The sequence below is a fragment of the Oryctolagus cuniculus genome, chromosome 10 (genome assembly GCF_051225735.1).
Source record: "Oryctolagus cuniculus isolate XC-2025 breed Fujian yellow rabbit chromosome 10, ASM5122573v1, whole genome shotgun sequence".
NCBI classification, from domain to species: Eukaryota; Metazoa; Chordata; class Mammalia; order Lagomorpha; family Leporidae; genus Oryctolagus; species Oryctolagus cuniculus.
The window spans coordinates 57,036,011-57,058,447 of record NC_142876.1 but is presented as its reverse complement, the minus strand read 5'-3'; the positions used below and the strand labels follow the sequence as shown (position 1 = coordinate 57,058,447).

General features: G+C 46.8%; 1 protein-coding gene, 1 long non-coding RNA gene and 1 pseudogene across 6 annotated transcripts in view; 1 reads left to right on the top strand and 2 right to left on the bottom strand.

The window, feature by feature from the left end:
* The window catches only part of COLEC12 (collectin subfamily member 12), a 205,655-nt gene extending 200,645 nt beyond the window's left edge, over positions 1-5,010 (top strand). For both annotated transcript variants that reach the window (XM_089305861.1, XM_051852076.3), the window contains 2 exons: positions 2,083-2,228; positions 4,306-5,010. In XM_089305861.1, the coding sequence (XP_089161987.1) occupies positions 2,083-2,228; positions 4,306-4,325 (166 nt within the window). In that variant the 3' untranslated portion in view covers positions 4,326-5,010. The remainder of the gene's footprint in view (positions 1-2,082; positions 2,229-4,305) is intronic.
* Positions 1-22,437, bottom strand: part of LOC127492402 (uncharacterized) — an 80,574-nt gene that overhangs the window by 10,098 nt on the left and 48,039 nt on the right. Inside the window, exons 2-3 of one of the 4 annotated variants that reach the window (XR_016214623.1) lie at positions 17,218-20,026; positions 16,441-16,518 (exon numbers count right to left, since the gene is read on the bottom strand). The exons of the other annotated variants lie outside the window; for them this stretch is intronic. This is a non-coding gene — a long non-coding RNA (uncharacterized LOC127492402). The remainder of the gene's footprint in view (positions 1-16,440; positions 16,519-17,217; positions 20,027-22,437) is intronic. 4 annotated transcript variants of the gene reach the window in all.
* LOC127489894 (transcriptional regulator ZNF706 pseudogene) lies at positions 14,569-14,938 on the bottom strand (annotated as a pseudogene).

Here is a 22,437-nt window from a genome sequence, read left to right as displayed (position 1 = left end):
TAGTTAATGGATCTCTTTTATCTACTTAAATCTTTAAAAAAAAAAAAAAGTTGGTTTATTTGAAAGACAGAGTTTCAGAGAGAGGTAGAGACAGAGAAAGAGGTCTTTGATCTGTGGTTTCACTCCGCAGATGGCTGCAATGGCCAGAGCTGAGCCAATCTGAAGCCAGGAGCTTCTTCTGGGTCCCCCATGGGTACAAGGGCCCAAGCACTTGGGCCATCTTCTACTGCTTTCCCAGGCCATAGCAGAGAGCTGGATTGGAAGAGGAGCAGCCGAGACCAGAACTGGTGCCCAAATGGAATGCCGGCACTTCAGGCCAGGGCTTTAACCTGCTGTGCCACAGCGCCGGCCCCTTATCTACTTAACTTAAAATGACTTTAAAGGAGGGGGAAATATTAAACACATCTTCTAAACCCAAAGAAGTCCTGTTTATCTAGTTTCTCAGTTAACTGAGAAATCGAGAATATCAAATGTTCTCTTATTATATATTCAGGAATTGCAAATCCCATCAACAAAATTAGAACCAAGCGATCTCACCTGACCAGCAAAAATGAATGACGTGTTTTAACAAGAGCAAGCAGCTCAGACATCACTGACATTGCTGGGGGAGTCCTGCAAAGTAGACAGAAAGTAGACACAGAAAAGGCAGCTTCCTCCAAACTATCTTTTCATCACCGGGCTCATGTGAGGTCACTATTCATTTTTTTTCCAATCTCATACACTTGAAAATAAATTATTTTTCCTTCCAGTTTCATCTGTCTGGCCTCACCATGACAGCCTGAGATTCTGAGTCCATCTGTCTCTTGTCTGTTATGTAAGTGCTCTGAGAGCAGCGACTCTGGGCTCTCTGTGTGCTGTGCTGCCATCACAACCTAGGTTATAGACACGTAGTCGCTGCTCTATGGGTATCTGTTGAGTGTGTGCGTGAATAACTATTTTCTAACTCTCTCTTCCAAGTATTATACCATTCTTTTTACTCCATTTCCTCTTATTTTTTTTATTGCTGGATTTATTCAATGGGGGTCACTATTCATTTTTCTAAAAATCCCAAAATACACACTTGGTGTGCGGCAGTCCAGTTGTACCATTTGTTCTGCACCCCTTGATTATATACTTCAAATGTCCCTTCCCGCTGCCCTCTGGTCTTGCTGGTCTTATTGTCCAAAGATGTAGGACGCCGTGGGCTGTCTCCTGGAGTGACCCCAGGACAGCTGGCCTGCGGCTGATGGGGAGCAGCCCCCTCCCCAGCCTCCACAATGCTCCTCTCAGGCATTGGCCACAGCCTCGCTGCATGAACCTGCATCTTCAAAATGACGCTACAAATTGAGTCTGGAAACACGTCTGATTTATGGCGCAGAAACAGAATCAAGAACTGTTAAAAGTGCCATTTTGGAGCAGCAACATCCAAGTGAACAAGCCTCGAATGAACTCATCCTGAAGAAACACTTGTTTAAGAATCTCAGTCTCAAAAAAAAAAAAAAAAAAAAAAGCAATGAAATGTATGAGTCATTTTCCAGAGGATTAAATTACTATTTCTTTCTAAAGCCATCAACCAGAAAACTGCAACCAGTTGTTTGTAACTCTAGGTTCTTGCAAACAAAGGGTCTCAAAGGGTCTTCCACTTCCTCTTCCTGACACTTTGACTTGGAGATACTGAAATATACAAGGATCCGTCTGGGTTCTCACAAGATAGAGAGGGAGAGTGATGCCCTCATAGTGCATTATACTAGTGAATTCATGCATGTACACATGTGGGTGTATGCATATACAGAAGTCGGTATTCCAGTACACACTAAAAAGTCATCTTTCTCAAAGAAGGATTCACACACTTAGCACTGTGATGGAGAAGCTCAATGAACTGATTTCATTGTGGCAAACAAAGAATACAAGCCTGGCTACTCATAACTCAGCTGCGGCTTTTTCTGAAAAAGAGCACGCACTGCTTTTTAAGCAACACATTTTCATTCCAGGACAAATGATATGCCTCAGTTTTTGTTTTTCACATGGCTTGGCTGCTCTCGAGTAAAGAAAACCTCTGCATTACTGTGCAAATAACACTCATTTTTTCTCTTTTGTTAAAAGAAATTGGAAAGCTGGACAGCCAGATAATTGGGATCGTGGCCAAGGGCCAGGAGAAGACTGTGCCGGGTTGATTTATGCTGGGCAGTGGAACGATTTCCAATGTGACGAGATCAATAACTTCATTTGCGAAAAAGACAGGGAGACAGGTGAGTGAGCAGTCAATGGCAGCTGCGGGGCTTAGTTCTATTACAGAATGAGAGATTGTAAGTTTGAGGGCTGTAAATAGTCTCCACCTTGGGTACCAGTCCTGGTTTTGTCACTTAATAGCTGAGCAGCTTATGCATTTCAGGGGAACTGTAATAGTGTCTTCTTTATAGGGTTGTGGTAAAGACTTACAGAAGTTAATGGATTTGCCTGTTGTATAATAAAATATTTAATAACTGGCACAGGACAACAGCTTACAATATTGTTAGTTAATTGTTGTTTAAGACATGGCACCAAGGTTGTTTATGTCTTTTTCATAGACATCCACCCAGTCAAGTCAGGTGGCCAAGCATTCTATCCCACATGCATCTGTTGACCATCTACCTAGGCCAGATACTCTGCTAGATACTGGGGGTGCATAACCATTGCCCCTTAATAAGCAGGCTTGCGGAAAATTTTTTATTTCAAAAGATACTTATCTAAGCTTCATTTAATACACAATCCTATGTGGAACAGGGCATCTTAGTTTTCTTCATCAGAAAGCGATTTACAGGTTTGGAGTGGGCAATGAAGGAAATGGGAAATGATTGATGAGTGCAGGGTTTCTTTGGAGGGTGATGAAAATGCCCTAAATTATACAACTTTGAATATATTTTAAAATACTGAATTCTATATGATTTAATTATATGATTTGGGAATTATATTTCAATGAATTCATCGTTTTTAAAAGTTAGTGGTTTAAAAAACCTTCAGACATATGAAGGGACTTCAAAAATTTGTGGAAACAGAATTCAAAGATGCTTTTAAGCTTTTTATTCAGTGAGAGAAACACATAGGAGAGTGAGGGCTCTATCTAAGAAAGAAAGGGAAATCTGGATTCATACCAAGTACCAGGAGCCAGCCGTGTGGAGGAACAGGCAGCCAGAAAGCACTGGGTGGATGGCCAGAAGGCACAGGGCAGCAAGGACCCAAAGTGGTGAAAGAGGCAAACGGGCTGGACCCACCGCGTTCCAGACTTTAATCCACTTCCAAAGGGGAGTGGTTAATTAGCCTGATTGGCAGGTGGGCACACAGGTGTGGCCAGATAGGGGCATTGTGAAGGCATGGTCTTCCAGCTCACAAACCTGATCAATTTTATAAGAGATTTATTTTGGTACAAAAAATTTTAAATCATACATGAGGGGACTTCAAAAGACTTGTGAAAATGCATATTATAAAAAACTATAGTTGAATTTTTTTACACCAAAATACACTTATCTTTTTTAAATTTTTTGACAGAGTGGACAGTGAGAGAGAGAGAGAAAGGTCTTCCTTTGTCGTTGGTTCACCCTCCAATGGCCGCCACGGCCGGCGCACTGCGCTGATCCGATGGCAAGAGCCAGGTGCTTCTCCTGGTCTCCCATGGGGTGCAGGGCCCAAGCACTTGGGCCATCCTTCCACTGCACTCCCTGGCCACAGCAGAGAGCTGGCCTGGAAGAGGGGCAACCGGGACAGAATCCGGCGCCCCGACTGGGACTAGAACCTGGTGTGCTGGCACCGCAAGGCGGAGGATTAGCCTAGTGAGCCGCAGCGCCGGCACTTATCTTTGAATTCTATTTCCATGAACTTTTTGAAATGCACTCATATTTTGGCTCATTATTTTTGGAAGAACCTGGGATACCAGTTATCCATACATCCAGTCAACTGACTATTATTATTTTGTACCTCTGATGTGTCAGGCATTGGTCCACGTGCTAGATCTTAACACACCAAAGGAACACACAGCTTGTTGGACTGATGGAATGGAATACAGATAGCTAAGCAAGAGGTTACAGTAGATGCTGACAGGTTACCTAGATCTGTCATCTGTTTGCCTTGCTTGCCCACTGGAGATCTGAACAAGAATGAGACTTCCCCAGAGGGGCTCTTGCAAAATGAAATTTACCTTTTACTTAACATGCATAAGAACTTCTAGACATTGAGAAAATAAACATTATTGAAGGATCCAGCTTAGACTCTTTCCTATAAAAATGTTTCGTTTTTAGAATTGTACATTAACTCTTTAAAAAAACTAACGCCACCCTTATTTCTCTCTTCTAGTACTATCATCCACATTGTAATGGACTGCTGTAATAATGTGAGCAGATTCTTAGCCGGCTCTCCAAGGCAAAGGACACTCCTTCCAGATCACATCACCTCCTCAGACTGGAGGGGAAAAGCACTGAAAACCAATTACTGAAAAAATTGACAACTCCTGTTTTTTGCCATCCCATCATCACTAAAGGACTTAGAAACTCAAAAGGTCCCTCCTGGGTGATATGTTGATTTTCAGTGTGCAGACGGCATCACAGATTTTTCTCACCTGATAACCATACAATTATGCAAATTATATCTTCCAAAGTATGGAATGCTCCAATCAGAAAAAGACTATCATTGGTTGGTGAGCTATAGGGAGAATTTAAAACATATACTGTGTAAACAGTACCTTTCATGTCTAAAATCCCAAATGTAGGAAAGATATGCAGATATACAAATATATAGGCCAACTTTTAGTAATAATATGAACTATACTTAAAGAGCTTTTAAAACTTTGTATTTTTGTACAAAATATTTGCCTTTTACAATTATTCTTTTTTCCTTTTTGGGGAGGGTAATTTTACCAATATAATACATGGAGCCAAAGAAAACAACAATGGTACCAATAAAAACTCCTAGGGTTACTTGTCAGATTTAAATCCACCCAGTGGCAAAGACTTTTTTCAGTTGTGGTTTAAAAAAATAATTAAATATACTTGTGTAAATATATATATATTTTACTGTATCATTTCCTCAGAGTCCATCAGTTGAGAGATCCTTGTGGATTTCACCAGTGTCAAGCAAGCTTGAGCACATACATGGCTCCATCCACAGAGCTAAGCCCTGAGCCTGACGTGTGCCTGGCCAGGCCCAGGGAACCTGGCAACTCGAGACGTGGTTTTGCTTCATTTGGGTGGGGCTGGGAGTGATAGACAGGCATTGTTGGGAGGGACAGAGAACTTGGATCTCACTGTCCACAAGGTGCTGTATTATGGCTGCGATACGAACAGACCTGAGAGCAGACGCACACCAGAGCTGGCATTAATAACCAGGGCATCACAGCAGCCAAAGACAGAGATGCTAGGGAGATGGGAACCAGTTGTATGCCACCTGGAAACCTTGTTTTTTCTAATTCCCAAAAACATAACTCCAAGGCCCAATGCGTGATGAAGTGCAAGAGTAAACTTTTGGTCACTGCGCTAAACTCTTACATAAAAGCACCTTTCCTCTGAGCCAGTCTTCCTTCCTCTCCTTAACTTACCATTAGAAAAGTCTAATATGACAAGTGCTGAAATAAGGCATTATGTATAAGGGTGCATCAAAAACTTCATGGAAAAAAAATTAAAAATCTGACTTGGTGCAAAAACAAATTAAAATCGACACATTTTTTCATAATACACATTTTCCATGACCTTTATGAAGAACCCTTATATGCAGAGATTTAAGAAATTTTGTGCACCAAAATTAATTTATCTTTTAATTCCCTTTTTCATAAGCTTTTTGGGGTCTCCTCGTGTAACTGAAGCTCAAAGCTAAGATTTGCACTCAACAGCTTCCCTGTCTTCCCCCACAAGGGTCTTCCCAGGTAGTGCTGCTACCTGTTGCAAACAAAGTGGGAAACAGTTTGATTGTCACACCTGCAGCTGTGTGTACTGTGGCTTCGCCGATGGTCACCATCCATGCCGTTTTGTAGCCCAGGAACAGCCACCACCTCTGCACCTTCAGACCCTACTGCCCCATCCATGTGGCCTGCTCAGGTTGCCACTGGACTCCAAAACCTCTCCAGACTCAAGAACTTTTACAGACTGAACTCAATCCCCTTTTTCAAGTGTCAGCTAAGATTTGTCTTCAGAAGAAACTTGAAAGTAACTACCTGATGCCCCCATCAGAATAACTATTGCCTGCCTTCCCAACTCAGGTCCTTCCTCTCCCAGCCCTAATAATAACTTCTAAGTGCTCCTTTACCAGGTCCCCTACAAAGTGCTTCAGTCACACCATCTCACGTAAGCATCCACGCAGCCCAGTGCAGCGGGCCCTAGGACATTCCTCACTTTACAGGGAAGTGACACGATTTCCTGGGTCACACCTGCACTCGCTGGGAGACGGCGTGCAGACCCAGGCTCCTGTTTTCTTTAGCAACCTGGATGCCTCCGAAGCACACAGGGAATGAGGTCAGGTGAATCTCGTGTTCTACCATGCCTCCTATATGGCTCTGTATATTTAGCTATTTCTATACCAGCTCTCTGTTCATCTACTGATGCTCTTTTGGAGAGGAGAGTTTTAGCAAAATATGATATGTTCAGGTATCTGAGCTGCCACATACTGTCGAGGAGATAGTAAACATTTTTCTGGCCAAAAACAAAACAAAACCTCTTGAAGATCCCTGCTTATCACCACTCCCTCACCCATCCCTCCATTGTGAAGCAGTTGGTCTATGCTGAACAAACAGTAATAGCTGCTCCCATTTCAAAACAAAAACAGAAACCAGATGTTTAAGGATGTGGACAGCCGTATCAATCAGGTAACAATACCAGCATGTGCCTTTTGCCTCAGATGACAAAAGTAATCTCTTTCTGGGAGTGAGCATGTTAACTCACTTATGACTCAAAAATCACATGTAATACTTCACATATATTTACAACTTGCAAACACCCAAGCCCCTCATGCCGACCTGTGGTCCCTGCTTTAGAAATAAGCAAACGGGCCGGCGCCGTGGCTCAATAGGCTAATCCTCCGCCTTGCGGCACTGGTATACCGGGTTCTAGTCCCGGTCGGGGCGCCGGATTCTGTCCCAGTTGCCCCTCTTCCAGGCCAGCTCTCTGCTATGGCCCGGGAGTGCAGTGGAGGATGGCCCAAGTGCTTGGGCCCTGCACTCGCATGGAAGACCAGGAGAAGCACCTGGCTCCTGCCTTTGGATCAGCGTGATGCGCCGGCTGCAGCGGCCATTGGAGGGTGAACCAACGGCAAAAAAAAAAAAAAGCAAACGGAGGCTCAGCTTGAAGACTGACCAGACTCCTGGCTCTTCTGTCTCTTAATGCAAGTCCACCCTTAGCCTCTGCTCGAAGCCCAGCCAAGGATCCCCATTATCTGCAGGATACACACACAAGGGCAGTGAGGCCTTCCCTGCCTGGTTCCCAACTCTGTCTCCAGCCTCCTTTGCCCACCCACAGGCACAGGCACACCACACTGCCTGCTCCTTCCCTACCTTTTCTATCTAAAAAGTACTTCTAAGGCTCCACTCAAGGGTCGCTTCTTGCCTGAATCCTTTCCCAGCGAACCCACCCTGAGGTGTTAACAGAGTCCTTCTTCCAGGCCAGTGCTGTGCACCAGGTATCTGGGTAAAACAGAAGAAATCTTACAGTTTCATTGAAAGGCTTAATACTGACCAAGAAGACAGAAATGTGAATGCAGCTGGACAGTTATGAAATCTTGAACTAAGGGGTGAGGAGAGCTAAGCAGGAAAAATGAAGGCATGAGTATTGCTAATGGGCGGCCACACACATACACACAGGGCCTTCAAAAAGTGCATGGAAATGTGCACTATGAAAACTGCATGGATTTCAAGGTTTTGTACCAAAATAAACACTTTTTATTTATTTTATTTATTTGAAAGAGTCACAGAGAGAGGTAGAGACCGCGAGACAGAAAGAGAGAGAGAGGTCTTTCATTTGCTGGTTCACTCCCCAGATGGCTGCCATGGCTGGAGCTGGGCAGATGAAAAGCCAGGAGCTTCATCCAGGTCCCTCACATGGATCCAGGGGCCCAAGCACTTGGGGCATCCTTCAGTGCTTTCCCAGGCACATTAGCAGGGAGCTGGATTGGAAGTGGAGGAGCTGGCGCTCATATGGGATGCTGGTGCTGCATCCAGGGCTTTAACCCACTGTGCCACAGCACCAGCCCCTAATATGAACATCTTTTAATTCTATTTTCCATGGACTTTAGAATCATCCTCCTATAGATAAATATAAAAATAAATGGCAGTCTGAGTGAAAAGAGTCCAGTAGTAAGCCAGATTCATTCTCTTTTCCAAAACACGGCCCTGCAGTGCGAGGGGTATCTCACTTCTTATTGTCATACTCTGCAGTTTCACAAGGAGCAGTGACCTTTTTAGTCTAAGAAGCTGTATGCACAATTGCCCCATTTTCCTGGATGAATCCCTTAATAGCATGCCACCATGTTTACTGAATCACAAGACAGATGGTGACAACATTTTCAGGTAGGTACTCCATCCTTCTTCCTCCATCCCCTCAAATAAGTTTTTAGCTGACCAAGGTTATAGCAGGTGGGCCAAAGGCCAGAAGAACACAGCCTTCAGAAAACTGACTTGGATTCTTCAATGGTTTCCCCCTACTTCTGCATTTTTCAGTGAATGAACATATGAATGAGCCATCACTATCTCAGTGCAGCCCTGTCTGCCATAACCAGGATTGTATCCCAGCCTCCAGCCTCCTCCAAGAACTTATTAGCTTGGAGTTTGCAACAGCAGGGATCACTATGCAACTCGGGTGGGAGTCAGCTTCCAGAACTGGGGCTTCTTCCAACAATTCATCCAGACAGATCATTAAATGGGCTTAACCGAAGGGTCTCCATTTAGTTCTCTTGGCCAGGAATGGAGAACTGTCCTTTGGCCAGTCTTCTAGCATTTGCTGCCAGAGCTTGCTGTATTTTTTAATCATCACTCATTGCCCATGCCCCACTAAATCATGCCTGGAAGCTACAGAGTTACAAGAGTCGTAAAGTCAATTCCTATGCCATGGAGCAAAGGAGCTGGGCCAGCCATGGCTTAAGTACAAAGTGCTGGCTCTATAGTAGCTATAATAGCACCCACGATGGGTTAGAAATTTGACATATTTTCCCCTTGGTTTTTGTTACTGAACTGTAGGAATTTTTTCTTTTGTTTTTTCCTTTTGCAATTTTATTTAAGAGGCAGAGAGACAGATAAAAAGGGAGCTCAGCTTACTGATTCATTTCCCAAATATTTGTGACTGCTGGGTCTGGGCTACAGCCAAAGCTGGGAGCTCAATCTAGGTCTCCTAAAATGATGGCCACTTGAGCCACCATTACTGCCTCCTAGAGTCTGCATTAGCAGGAAGCTGGAGTCAGAAGCTAGAGCCAGGGATTCAACGCACGTACTCCAATGTGGGACATGGACAAACTTAAATGCTAGACTGAAAACCTGTCCCCAATACTTAACATATTACCTCCAACTCCTATGCAAGGAAACTGAAGACAGGTTCAATAATTTTCCTGAGAGCTAGAATTTTTTTTAAAGATTTATTTATTTGAAAGGCAGAGTTACAGAGAGGCAGAGGTAGAAGCAGAGAGAGAGAGAGAGAGAGAGAGAGAGAGAGATCCATCTTCCATTCACTGGTTCACTCCCCTGATAGCGGCAATGGCCGGAGCTACGCCAAGGAACTTCTTCCAGGTCTCCGACGTGGTTGCAGGGGCCCAAGGACTTGGGCCATCTTCTACTGCTTTTCCAGGCCACAGCAGAGAGCTAGATGGGAAGTGAAGCAGCCGAGACTCGAACTGGCGCCATACAGGATGCAGGTGCTGCAGGCGGTGGCTTTACTCGCTATGCCACAGTGCTGGCTCCATTGAGAGCTAGAATTTGAACTGTGACAACCTCACCTCCACATCTGTGCTTTAATACTGACTTTACTGACAGTCAGCACTTTCATTCTCTTTTGTTCTTCTTGGCCACAAGAAATCAGGTGAGTTACCAAGAATATCCTCTTTAACAAAACCATTTTGTGCATTTGTACATTTGAGATGGAAGTACTAGACCGGGGGCCAGTGCTGTGGCATAGTAGGTTAAGCCTCCACTTGTGGTGCTGGCATCCCATATGGACACCTGTTTGTGTCCCGGCAGCTCTTCTTTTGATCCAGCTCTCTGCTATGGCCTGGGAAAGCTTAGGTCCCTGCACCCACACGGGAGACCCGGAAGCAGCTCCCAGATCCTGGCTTCGGATCAGTCCAGCTCGAGCCGTTGCAGCCATTTGAGAAGTGAACCAGCAGATGGAAAACCTTTCTCTCTGTCTCTCCGTCTGTAACTCTCTCTCAAATAAATACTTTTTTTTTAAATGTACTAAACCAATCCCTTCGCTGCCAATGAACAAATAAGCAAGAGTCAATTCGGTTTCTTATGCCCTGGGCATCCACAGAAATCAACTTTAGATACCACCTTAGGTTCCAGAATAGCTAGGCCCCTCCTAGAATCTGACCTCATTGACCTCGAAGGAATGGAGCACAGGCTTTGGAACACAATGGGTCCAGGTTAGAATCCTGCTTTCTTCTTTCTAGTTGTGAGCCATATTCCAGCAAGTGGCAAATGGCTCTGTCCCCTCATCTCTCTCCTTTTCACCTGGATCCCCTGTGCACAGAAAGAACAGGTGCTGGCACTGCTTGTCCTGCTTCCATTAGGGAGACCTTATTTTGATAATTACCTCTCCAAGAATATTTCCTTTCCAAATACTGACCAGGGCTGACAGGAGAAAAAATTAAAAGTTCCGGTGCCTCTGCTGTCTTGGACTAGTAAATGCTGAAAACAATGAATCTATACCTCTGTGTTATCCCGTCCTCGAGGTATCAGAGTAGAGGCTCCTATCAATTTGCTCACAAAACAAAGACCCAAAATAATAGCAGCCTAAATAAGATGAAGGCCTCTTTCTATTCCACCTAACTTTTATGAAGCTCCTTCAAAAAGTTTTTGGGAGCTGGCAGTGTGGCATAGCAGGTAAAGCTGCTGCCTGCAGTGCTGGCATCCCTTATGAGCGCTGGTTTGAATCCTGGCAGCTCCACTTCTGATCCAGCTCTCTGCTCTGGCCTGGGAAAGCAGTAGAAGATGGCCCAAGTACTTGGACCCCTGAACCCATGTGGGAGACCCGGAAGAAGCTCCTGGCTTCAGATCGGCACAGCTCCGGCCATTGCAGCCAATTGGGGAGTGAACCAGCAGATGGAAGACCTCTCCCTCCCTCCATCCATCCCTCCCTCCCCCCCCCCCACCTCTCCTCTCTCTGTGTAACTCTTTCAAATAAATAAATTTTTAAAAGTTTATATATAAATAAAGATACGTTCATACGCCGGCGCCGCGGCTCACCAGGGTAATCCTCCACTTTGCAGCACCGGCACACTGGGCTCTAGTCCCGGTCGGGGTGCCGGATTCTGTCCCGGTTGCCCCTCTTCCAGGCCAGCTCTCTGCTGTGGCCAGGGAGTGCAGTGGAGGATGGCCCAAGTCCTTGGGCCCTCACCCCATGGGAGACCAGGATAAGTACCTGGCTCCTGCCATCGGATCAGCGCGGTGCGCCGGCTGCAGTGCGCCAGCCGCGGCGGCCATTGGAGGGTGAACCAACGGCAAAGGAAGACCTTTCTCTCTGTCTCTCTCACTGTCCACTCTGCCTGTCAAAAATAAAATTATAAAATAAAATAAAAAGATACGTTCATTTAGGTCAGGAAAAAATTAAAATCTATACAAATATTTTATTATTTGAAAGGCAGAGTGAGCAAGAGAGAGAGAGAGAGAGAGAGACAATCTTCTATCCACTGATTCATTCCGCAATGGGCCAAGCAAAAGCCAGTAGCCAGGAACTCCACCTGGGTCTCCAACAAGGGTGGCAGGGGCCCAAGTGCTTGGACCATTATCAACTGCCTTGCCAGGCACATTAGCAGGGAGCTGGATCCGAAGCAGAGAAGCAGGATTCAAACTGGCACTCCAAATGGGGTGCTGGGATTGTAAATGGCAGTTTAACCCATTGCACCACAATGCCAACCCCATGCATAGTTTTTTCATAATGTGCATTTTCCATAAACTTTTTGGAGACTCCTTGTATGCATGGATTTCTAATTTTTTGCACCAAGCTAAACATATTTAAAAGTTGCATTTTCTATAAACTTTTGGAAGTACCCTCATATGTACATAAGCAGCCAGGGAGCCATACTCCAACTGTGTTGTTGCTTCACCATCTGTGACATCCTTATTGGTGTGCACCAGGAGGCCTCAGCAGCAGCACACCTACAATCCCAGGCAGCAGGCTTAAGGGAGAGGTGGGAAATGAGAGTTCTGTCTTTAAGAACAGAAATTATATGCCCCATGTCCACCAGCTATCACCTAGTCAAGCTCAAAAATAGAGTCTTTAGATGGGAAATGCAGCCATGGAGCAACGACACACTGTATTTCCATAGAACAGTAAGAGAATGGATGTGGATGGCAGAAGAGCATAAATAGTAGTTGTACTCACAAAGCCATTTATACCTGCAACTTACTTTCTACCTCGCCCTCCCAGGGTTACTGGCTGTAATCCTTGACACCTCCTGGTTCCCACCCATTCCACCATGTCACCTGGCAGTTGCCAACCCATAGGCCTGAGAGAATACACGCTTAATGCTATAAACAGGCCGCACCCTAATCTTAAAAATTCAAAATCTGGGCCAGCGCCACAGCTCACTAGGCTAATCCTCCGCCTGCGGCGCCAGCACCCCAGGTTCTAGTCCTGGTTGGGGCGCTGGTTCTGTCCCGGTTGTTCCTCTTCCAGGCCAGCTCTCTGCTGTGGCCTGGGAGAGCAGTGGAGGATGGCCCAAGTGCTTGGGCCCTGCACCCGCATGGGAGACCAGGAGAAGCACTTGGCTCCTGGCTTCCGATCAGTGCAACACGACAGCCGCAGCAGCCATTTGGGGGGTGAACCAACAGAAGGAAGACCTTTCTCTCTGTCTCTAACTCTGCCTGTCAAAAAAAACACACACAACAACAACCAAAAAACAACCAAAATCTGAAATGTTCCAAAATGAACAACTCTGAACAACTCTTTAAGCACTGACATGATGTCACAAACGGAAACTTTCACTGCCGACTTCACGTGATGGGTCACAGTCAAAACACAGGTGCTCTAAAAATACTTGGATCCCATCCCCCAGGTATCTCTTTATGTGTATGCAAATATTCCAAAATCTGAAAAGAAAAAGTCCAAAATTCCAAAACAATTCTGACCCTAAATGTTTCAGACTAGTAGTCAACCTGCACTGCTCCATTGAGACTTAGGGTTGTTCATCACACAGCACTCCAGGGGCCACAGCTAACACAAGTCCTTGGGCCCTCACCCAAGAGCTCTTTACGTGGTTTTATTAATTTAGTCCCTCTAGACCCCTAATCCACCCTTTTCTACCATTCTCTTTGCTTCGGGAGGTGGATCTTTATGGACTTTCTGGGTTTCTGGCTTCCGGCTGGGTCTAGACAATGAAAGGCACAGCAAGAATGAAACAGAGACAGACAGACAGAAAGTTGGGGTATTTATTTCCCTGTTCTCCTCCCTGAAGCTCACCAGGGATAGGCTATACCCATCTGCCACAGGCTGCATCTCCTGTCAAGTGGTCCAGCTTGCTCTCATTTTCTCTCCCACTGGGACTGGGAGTAGCAACCTCCTCTTGCCCCTTCAATGCTGGCAGCAGACACCAGCCAAGACTCTACACTCTCTCACTGCTCTCCCCAAGCCCCGCCCACCGCCATCCCCACAAGGCACTGCCATCTGCAAGGCAGCTTCACGGTGCCTCCTCTGAGAACAGGCCACTCAAGGAGCATCTTCAGTCTCCTCCCTGTGACTCACTCCTCTCCCCCTCACTCAGTTTCTCTCACTCTGAAACAAATTCTTTAGAAAGGGGAAAATGTTCAAAATAACTTACTTCTTCCCCTTCAACTGCTCTTTTTTTGATGTTGTAAAATCAAAGTACTACTTTATTAAATGAGTTATTTTACACAATATGAACATCAATATAATTACAATTGTAAAAAAATTTTTATAACAAGGATGGACTGATTTCCAGATTTCCAAATCAGAGTCAACTGTACATTTACACAGAATTGTCTTTGCATGAAGCTCAAAAGGGAACAGCATAAAAATGAGTATTTTTGTAGCCCCTGTATTTTTGCTGATCAACAGTTTGTTAGAAAAACAGCTGCATGGGCCGGCGCCGTGGCTCAATAGGCTAATCCACCTTGCGGCACCGGCACACCGGGTTCTAGTCCCGATCGGGGCACCGGATTCTGTCCCGGTTGCCCCTCTTCCAGGCCAGCTCTCTGCTGTGGCCCGGGAGTGCAGTGGAGGATGGCCCAAGTGCTTGGGCCCTGCACCCCATGGGAGACCAGGAGAAGTACCTGGCTTCTGCCATCGGATCAGCGCAGTGCGCAGACCGTGGCGGCCATTGGAGGGTGAACCAACAGCAAAAGGAAGACCTTTCTCTCTGTCTCACTCTCACTGTCCACTCTGCCTGTCAAAAAAAAAAAAAAAAAAAAAAAGCAGCTGCAGGTTTGTTACCTAGGGCCTGAGACAGCAGAAGAGTCAGAGGTGTCACAAATTCGCCTGTAAACAACTTTAAGCCTGAACATCAGCCAATTCTGGAGGAAGCGGAGTCTTAGGATGTTTGCTCTCCAAGTGCTGCTTGAAGGTCTTAGGGTCTGGCATTTGTGTCCTGCAGACAGTGCAGGTGTATATTAAGGCAGCTTTGGCAGCAGCCTTTTGGTCATGTCTTTGTTTCTTCTTTTGTCCAGCTTGCTTCTTGGCATTTTTCTGCTGAGACTGAATCTTCTGCTGTCCACAAGCCATATCAGGACCGGGACAGTCCTGGTCTGGGAGACCACGCAACGCGAGAGGGCCGGGGCAGGTTGGCGGAGAGAGCGCTCCCAGCACTGCTGCGGCCTCCTCCACCCACCGAGCAGGGGAAAGAGCCAACTGCTCTCTTTCGCCCCTCTTCCTGTCACCAGCACACATCTTAGAAGTTTGGCCCAGACCTGCAGTCACCAACTCCCCTCACCTTCTCGCACCTTCACTTCTTACAGATCTGGCTCCCATCATGCCCTGGAGAAAGTGCTCTCCACGATCCTCAGTGACTGCTTCTCTGTGGCAGCTAAGTTAAAAAATACAGGTCAGGTGCTTCAAGGCCAGCACGTGGCCCACGTGACTGCTGAGTGCCAGGACTGTGCTGTGATCCTGCCCTGGCCTCACTCCCCTCTTGTCACATGGACCAAGACATTGTGGCTGCACCTGCAGCCATGCTGCCAGGGAAAGGGCCACTTCCACCTGCACAGAGAACTCAAATGTTCTGCACTTAGCTCCTTAGAAGGCAAGGTATGCGCCAAATGGCCCTTCCCATGTGAATTCACTGAGGGACTGCCCCAGGACCAGCTCAAAGAAACAAGCAAATGGCTCAGCCACAGCTCTGCTTTGTATCCCTCAAATCGACTCTCCTGACAAAACATCCACAACACATACCCTCTTTTTTTTCTAACTCTGGCTGACCCAACTTTGAGGTACACTGAGGTATGCAGAGGTCCTTAGTCCCACCAGCCACTGTCACTTCTTTCCTCTACCTGTGTCCATTTTCTGTAACTACAGTGGAATACCTGAGGCTGGGTAGTCTATGAAGAGATTTATTTTGGCTCATGGTTCTGGGGGCTGGAAGCCTAGGAGCACCAGTGCTGGCATCTGGAAGGGCTTTGTGCTGCTTCATGACCCTGCAGCACAGTAGAAGGGTGGGGAAGAATGTGCAGAAGAAGCAAGACATCAGGTGGCCTCGCTCTACAACAACCTGATCTCACGATAGCGTATCCCGTCCTGTGAGCGCCAGAGCTCACCTGCTGTCAGCAAGATGAACCCAGTCCCTTGAGAAACACACAATCCTTCTTAATGACCCTAATCACCTCTTAAAGACCTCACTTCCCAGCACTGCCATCAAATTTCAACTCGATTTTCGGAGGGGACAAACCACGTTCTAATCACAGCAGTGGGCAAAGTCTGATAAGCTCCACGTCTCTCTCTTCCCGGGGCCTATTTCTTATCCTCTTCCCAAGACCAACTCCTCTCCATCTTCCCAGGAAGGGACCTTTGTTTATTTCCCTGTGTCGAAGTGTCAGAGACCTGCATACAACAACTGAAGTCTCAGGCAATCCTGGAGGTGATGTGGTAGAGGCAGTGCGGGGAAGGGAAGCAGGGGAACAAACTGGATCTGCTTCTGATATCACGTGCCCTGGGGTCCACAGAGGAGCCAAGAAGATTGAATTTCTATATCCTTGGTTATCCTTGGTTGGTTTTCCACAAGAAATACTCTGCCTCTTATATAAACTGGGGTGGGGAGGCGGAGAAAAAGAGACAGATAGACAGATAGAACTCCCACCTGCTGGCTCATTCCCCACATGCCCCTGAGGGCCAGGACTGAAGCTGGGCATGGGGTTCTCAATCCAGGTCTCCCACACTGGATAGAAAAAGAAGGCACCATTGCATTAGGATATGCATCAGCAGGAAGCTGGAATCAGTAGCCGGAGCCAGGAATTAAATCCACATACTCTGACAAGACAAGTTCTTAACTGCTAAGCTAAATGCCCACTCCTCAGGGGGAATACTTTGTCCACACCCCAACTCAATGAAATCTAGACCTGCTTACAAAATCTGTCTAAACTGCTACATCTCCACAGATACCAGCAAGAAATAATGTTTCAAGCTCCCTCATGCCCTCTGTTCTCTAGTAAAGCCCTTGTCTTCCACCAGGTAGACTTACCTGCATATTCGTCTACCCTGCGCCTCACTAGGCAACAGGCCCTCTGGAGGCAAGAGCTGAGATTTTCCCATTTTGCATTTTTCTTGCCACCTATCTCAGTACCTTGTACAGAGACGGCATCAGTAAGTAGGAATTGCATTAAGAAACAGACTCCTACGGGTATCTATATGTAATCTGATGTAAGCTCCTCCTAATGTTTGTTTCTCAAAGAAATGAAACAATCAGCCAAGGGCCTGGCACAAGGGAGAAGCCAGCCTCTCATTCACGGTACGGGCCCTCCATCCTCAGAGCGCTGCTGTTCGAGAGTGTCTGCGAGATCGGCGAGCACGGGCTGCCACTGCACGACTCCCAGCAGTCACTCTGCCCTTCCCCTTCCCTTCCCAGCCCCTTACTTACCTACTTCAAGACTCAGGGGAGCCCCGGTGTGGCAGGAGGCTCTTCAGGGGACAGATCTCTTTGAGGCCCTTTTGCTTAGAAACTTGGCTATCACAGGGCTTTTAGGAGCATACCAGAATAAATAAATAAAATCCGCCTGCAAGAAGAGGACAGCAAGGCCAGGCCTGCCAGGATGGGTGACAGACACCGCATGCTCAGCGCCATTTGCACAGTGAGGGAGAGCTTGCAAACTGACACTGCTGAGAAGAGTTTGTAAGGAAGCTTTACAAAACAGGATTCCTTCACGGATAGCAGTTGTGAGCCTGTCTCGAGTCCACCGCTGTGCAATCTCAGCTGCGATTCCTCTCTCTGATGCTCCTTACTACAGGCACTTTGGGGCACCCTCATACCCTCAACACGATCCCTTTTGTCCACTCAAAACACCTCTTTTGCTGTTAACTTCAAATTCACAACTTCCACTACTCAAGGATTTCATGTACTGATATCCTTACTGATGTTCCAGTCTTTTTTAAAAAAATTTATTAGACAGAGGGCTCCCTTCTGCTGATTCACTCCCCAAATGCCCACAACGGCCAGAACTGGGCCAAGCCAAAGCCAGGAGCTGGGAATGCAACACAGGTCTCCCACACAGGGACTTGAGCCATCACTACTGCCTCCCAGGATCTACATTAGCAGGAAGCTGGTGTCACGAGCCAGAGGTGGGTGCTGAACGCAGATACTCTGATGTGGAATATGGATACCTTAACCACTAGGCTAAATGCCCATCCCCGAGGTGTAGTCTTTAGAATCTTTTACTACTGGTGCTTTATCCATTTCCTGTTGCTATAACTAAATACTACAAAATGGGCAATTTATAAAGTCCCAGAGTTTACTGGGCTCACAGTTCTAGAGACTGGGGCGTCCAACAGCATGGCACCAGCACCCAGTGAGGACCTCCTTGCTGCTTCATAGCACCACCGGGGGCATCGCACAGAGAGACAGGGCAGGCTGCAAGCTCAGGTCTCCTTCTCATAAAGGCGCTAACACCATGACCTCATTAAATCCTAATCACCTCCCACAGACCTCACCTCCAAATATTATTAACATATGAATTTGGGAATTAAGTTTCCATAACATGAACTTTAGTGAGGAACTTATTCAAAGCACAGAAACTGGAAATGCAGAATAAAATGTTTTCAGGATGCATCAAACCCCCAGCAAGGTTTCTGAGGACCCCTGATGGGAAAAGCCTCAGTCCTTGTGCTAATCTTTCTGGATCTCTCTGCAGCATCTGAAACTGATAACGCCTTCCTTTTAAACCCCACGCCCACTCCCTAGCGTTTGTTTTACAGCCAGGCAGAGCCGCAGGAGGCTGGAGTCATCCTGGCCCTGGAGTGTGGTCTCGGGCCAGCTCCTGCACCTCTCCAGGCTGCTTCCTCCTAGGTGAGGCATTGCGCATGCTATTCTGAGATGTCATCCAAGGTTTCTCCTGCTGCTTTCTGGAGCCCTTGCCCTTCCCTTCATTATTTAGATGGACATGGGGGGGCGGGGAGGCAAACAGAATTCTAAACTGATCTGTGTGTTAATTCCGATCTTAAGCGTTTCATGTTCATTTCTAGAAAAATACAAGCAAACAAATGAAAGCAGTTTTCCTTACATACTGCTCTTGGGGACAGGAGTCAAGGTGAAATCACAGGACTCTCTGCTCACCTTTAAGTTCCACAGCAAACTTTCTAGAGCCTGGAGTGGAGACAACACCTAGGAACAAAGCTCTGTGGCTACTGCGGGCAGCAGGTTGAGAAACAACATGTTGAGTTCCTAAGAGACAAGGATCCTGAAAGGCTCAGCAGAGTTTACACCAAGAACTAAAAAACGGAGGGTAGGGGGGTAATGTAGCATGATGAAAACCATGTTTTTTGGGACTGGCACTGTGCGTAACAGGTAAATTACCCACCGTCTGCAGTGCAGGCATCCCATACAGGCACTGGTTCGAGTTCCCGCTGCTCCACTTCCGATCCAGCTCTCTGCTATGGCCTGGGAAAGCAATGGAAGATGGCCCAAGTCCTTGGGCCCCTGCACCCTCGTGGGAGACCCTGAAGAGGCTCCTGGCTCCGGATTAGCACGGCTCTGGATTAGTGCAGCTTCAGGCATTGTGGCCAATTGGGGAGTGAACCAGGGTGGAAGACCTCTCTCTGCCTCTCTTCTTTCTGTGTAACTCTATCAAATACTAAATAAATCTTTAAAAAAGAAAACCACATTTTTTTTTTTTTTTACTTCAAAAGGAAGGAGAAGGAAAAGGAGGTGAGGAAGAGGAAGAGAAAGCGCTCAATGACTGTCGAAAGAAGGGTCAGCCCAGGACACCCCACAGTTCAGATCTATAGGGAATGCCCTCTACAATGGCTCCCTCTGTGGATCAAAAGCCTTGGATAGAAGGGGAGAGAGAAACCCCAGATACACTGACAGGGTCTCCAGGGTCAAAGCGGCCACCGCCTGGCTTCCCAAGTGGGAGCTCAGGAGTTCAAGTCTCACGCCAGCACAGTCACAGAGACATTGCCTAGCGCTGTGCTCTGAATGTCTGTGTCCCCCAAAACTCATATGGTAAAATTTTAGACCTCCAGGTGACGGTACAAGGAGGTCTTGCAGGTGCATCCTGCACGAACGGGATCAGGGCCCTTACAGGACAGAGAGCTTTGAGGGCTCTTGCCCTCTCTCGCCTTCTCTCTCTTCCGTGTGAGGACACAGCTAGAAGGCGCCATCCGTGAACCAGGAAGTAGACGCTCAGAGACTGAATGTATTGGCATCTTGATCTCAGACTTCCTGGCCTTCAGACCTGTGAGAAATAAAGTCGTGTTGTTGATAAGCCTCCCAGTTTACAGGACTGTATTGCAGAAGCCCGGGGAAAGGATGAGAAGCCTGGCAACGGCTGAGGAATGCCTTGGTGTGGTGGGGCTCTCAGGTCAGTCTCAGAACTCTGAGAAGTCTCCGTGAGTCCTGGAGAAACAGGAACATGATACAGCACGAGCCACAGCCACACAGGATCCAGGGCTTGGGACAAGATGGATGAGGAGTGCAGGATCCCCACACACAGGATACTGAACCAGGAGGGTCACAAAGACCAGAAAACAGGAACTTCCCAGTGGAATGCAGCAACAGCAGAGCCAGCGATCAGGCTAAATGCCTGCCCCCGCCCCAGGTCGGTCTACAAGCCAACACTGTCCCAAGAGACCCAGCACACCTCAGGGATAAGGAGTGACAACAAGGGCCGTACGCTACTGTATTATTTTTTCATTTTTAAAAATTTGAAAGGCAGAGAGAGAAAGTTCTCATCCACTAATGCCTGCAATGACTGGGACCAGGCCAGGCTGAAGCCAGGAAGGGGCAACTCAATCCAGGTCTTCTACATGTGTGGCATGGACCCAACTACTTGAGTCATCACCTGCTGATTCCCCGAGTCTGCATCAGCAGGAAAGTGGAGTCAGGAATAGGAACTAGGGATTGAATTCAGGCACTTTTATGTAAAACATGGGCATCTTTTTTTTTTTTTTTTTTTTAAGATTTATTTGAAAGGCAAGTTACAGAGAGGCAGAAAGAGACAGAGGTCTTCCACCCTGGTTCACTCCCCAGTTGGCCGCAACGGCCAGAGCTATGCTAATCCGAAGCCAGGAGCCAGGAGCTTCTTCCAGGTCTCCCACTTGGGTTCAGGGGCCCAAGGACTTGGACCATCTTCTACTGCTTTCCCAGGCCATAGCAGAGAGCTGGATCGGAAGTGAAACAGCTGGGACTCAAATCGGCACTCATATGGAATACTGGCAAAGCAGGTGGCAGCTTTATTCACTGCACCACAGCACTGGCCCCAGAACATGGGCATCTTAATCAGGCCAAATGCCCACCCTTGTACCAACTATATTTAAATTCAGAAGTAACTGGATTACCTTGGGTTGACAAAATTAAATTTTCTGCTTTCTGTGGAAACTGGACATCATGACTTAAGAAGAAATTTATGGAAAGCTAGAAATGCTAACTATAAAATTTGAACTTGTCAAACAAAAATGGATTTGCTACTACCTGTCTCCTGGCATTCTTGCAAACTTTAATGAGTTAGTGCAGGAAAAGCAGCCAGCACAGTGTCTGGTCCTCAAGACGCATGTCATGTTCTTAGTTCCATTCCCTGCCCTGTTTTTCTTTCTTCCAAGACCCTAGTTCACCTAAGGAAATGACAGGCTTTTAGTCATCCCAGACACCTAATAATATGGCCTGTGCAAGTGGTGAGCAGTTTTCTGGACAGATCAGAGTGGCAGCTCCTGTAGGAACAGTCTGGGCTCCATCCACAGAGAAGATGGGACCAGGCAGAGAGTGAGAAAGCAGCTGTGTTTTCTGAAGAGCTGGGTTGACAAGCAACCCCACCTAGGGACTATTCAATCTGTGCATCCATACCCTCAGTGAATTATTAAATGTCCTCCCTGGCACTACATTTGGAAGAGGTTAAGAGAAAGGGTACGGAGTGGTTTCTCTCTCTCCATGTTCATACCAGACCAATGGGCCAAATATGGCTCCCTACATGTTTTCATAAGTCAAGTTTGATTGAAGCACAGTCATGCTCATTGTTGTATGTCCCACCTACATCTGCTTTTACATGACAACAGAAGTGAACAGCTATGACAGAGGCTGTAATGGCCTGCAAAGCTGAAAGCACTCATTATCTGTTTACAGAAAAACCTTGCCACCCCCTGTACTAATTGTATACTCTTCCACAGTATTATATTTATATTGCTAAGAAAGCATTTGTAGGCTGGAGCTGTGGCACAATGGGTTAAGCCAATGTCTGCAGCACTGGCATCCCATATGGGTGCCACTTGACGGCCCAGATGTTCCACTTCTGATCCAGCTCCTTGCTAATGCTCCTGGGAAAGCAGAACATGGCCCAAGTTCCTGGACCCCTGCCACCCACGTGGGAGACCTGGAAGAAGCTCCTGGCTTTGGCGTAGCCCAGCCTAGGTCATTGCAGACACTTGGGGAGTGAATCAGCGGAGGGAAGTTCTTTCTCTCTCTCTTTCTGTGTCTCTCCTTTTCTAACTCTGCCTTTCAAATAAATAAACCTTTAAAAAAGAATTTCGCCCTGCACCCCATGGGAGACCAGGATAAGTACCTGGCTCCTGCCATCGGATCAGCGCGGTGAGCTGGCCATGGCGGCCATTGGAGGGTGAACCAATGGCAAAGGAAGACCTTTCTCTCTGCCTCTCT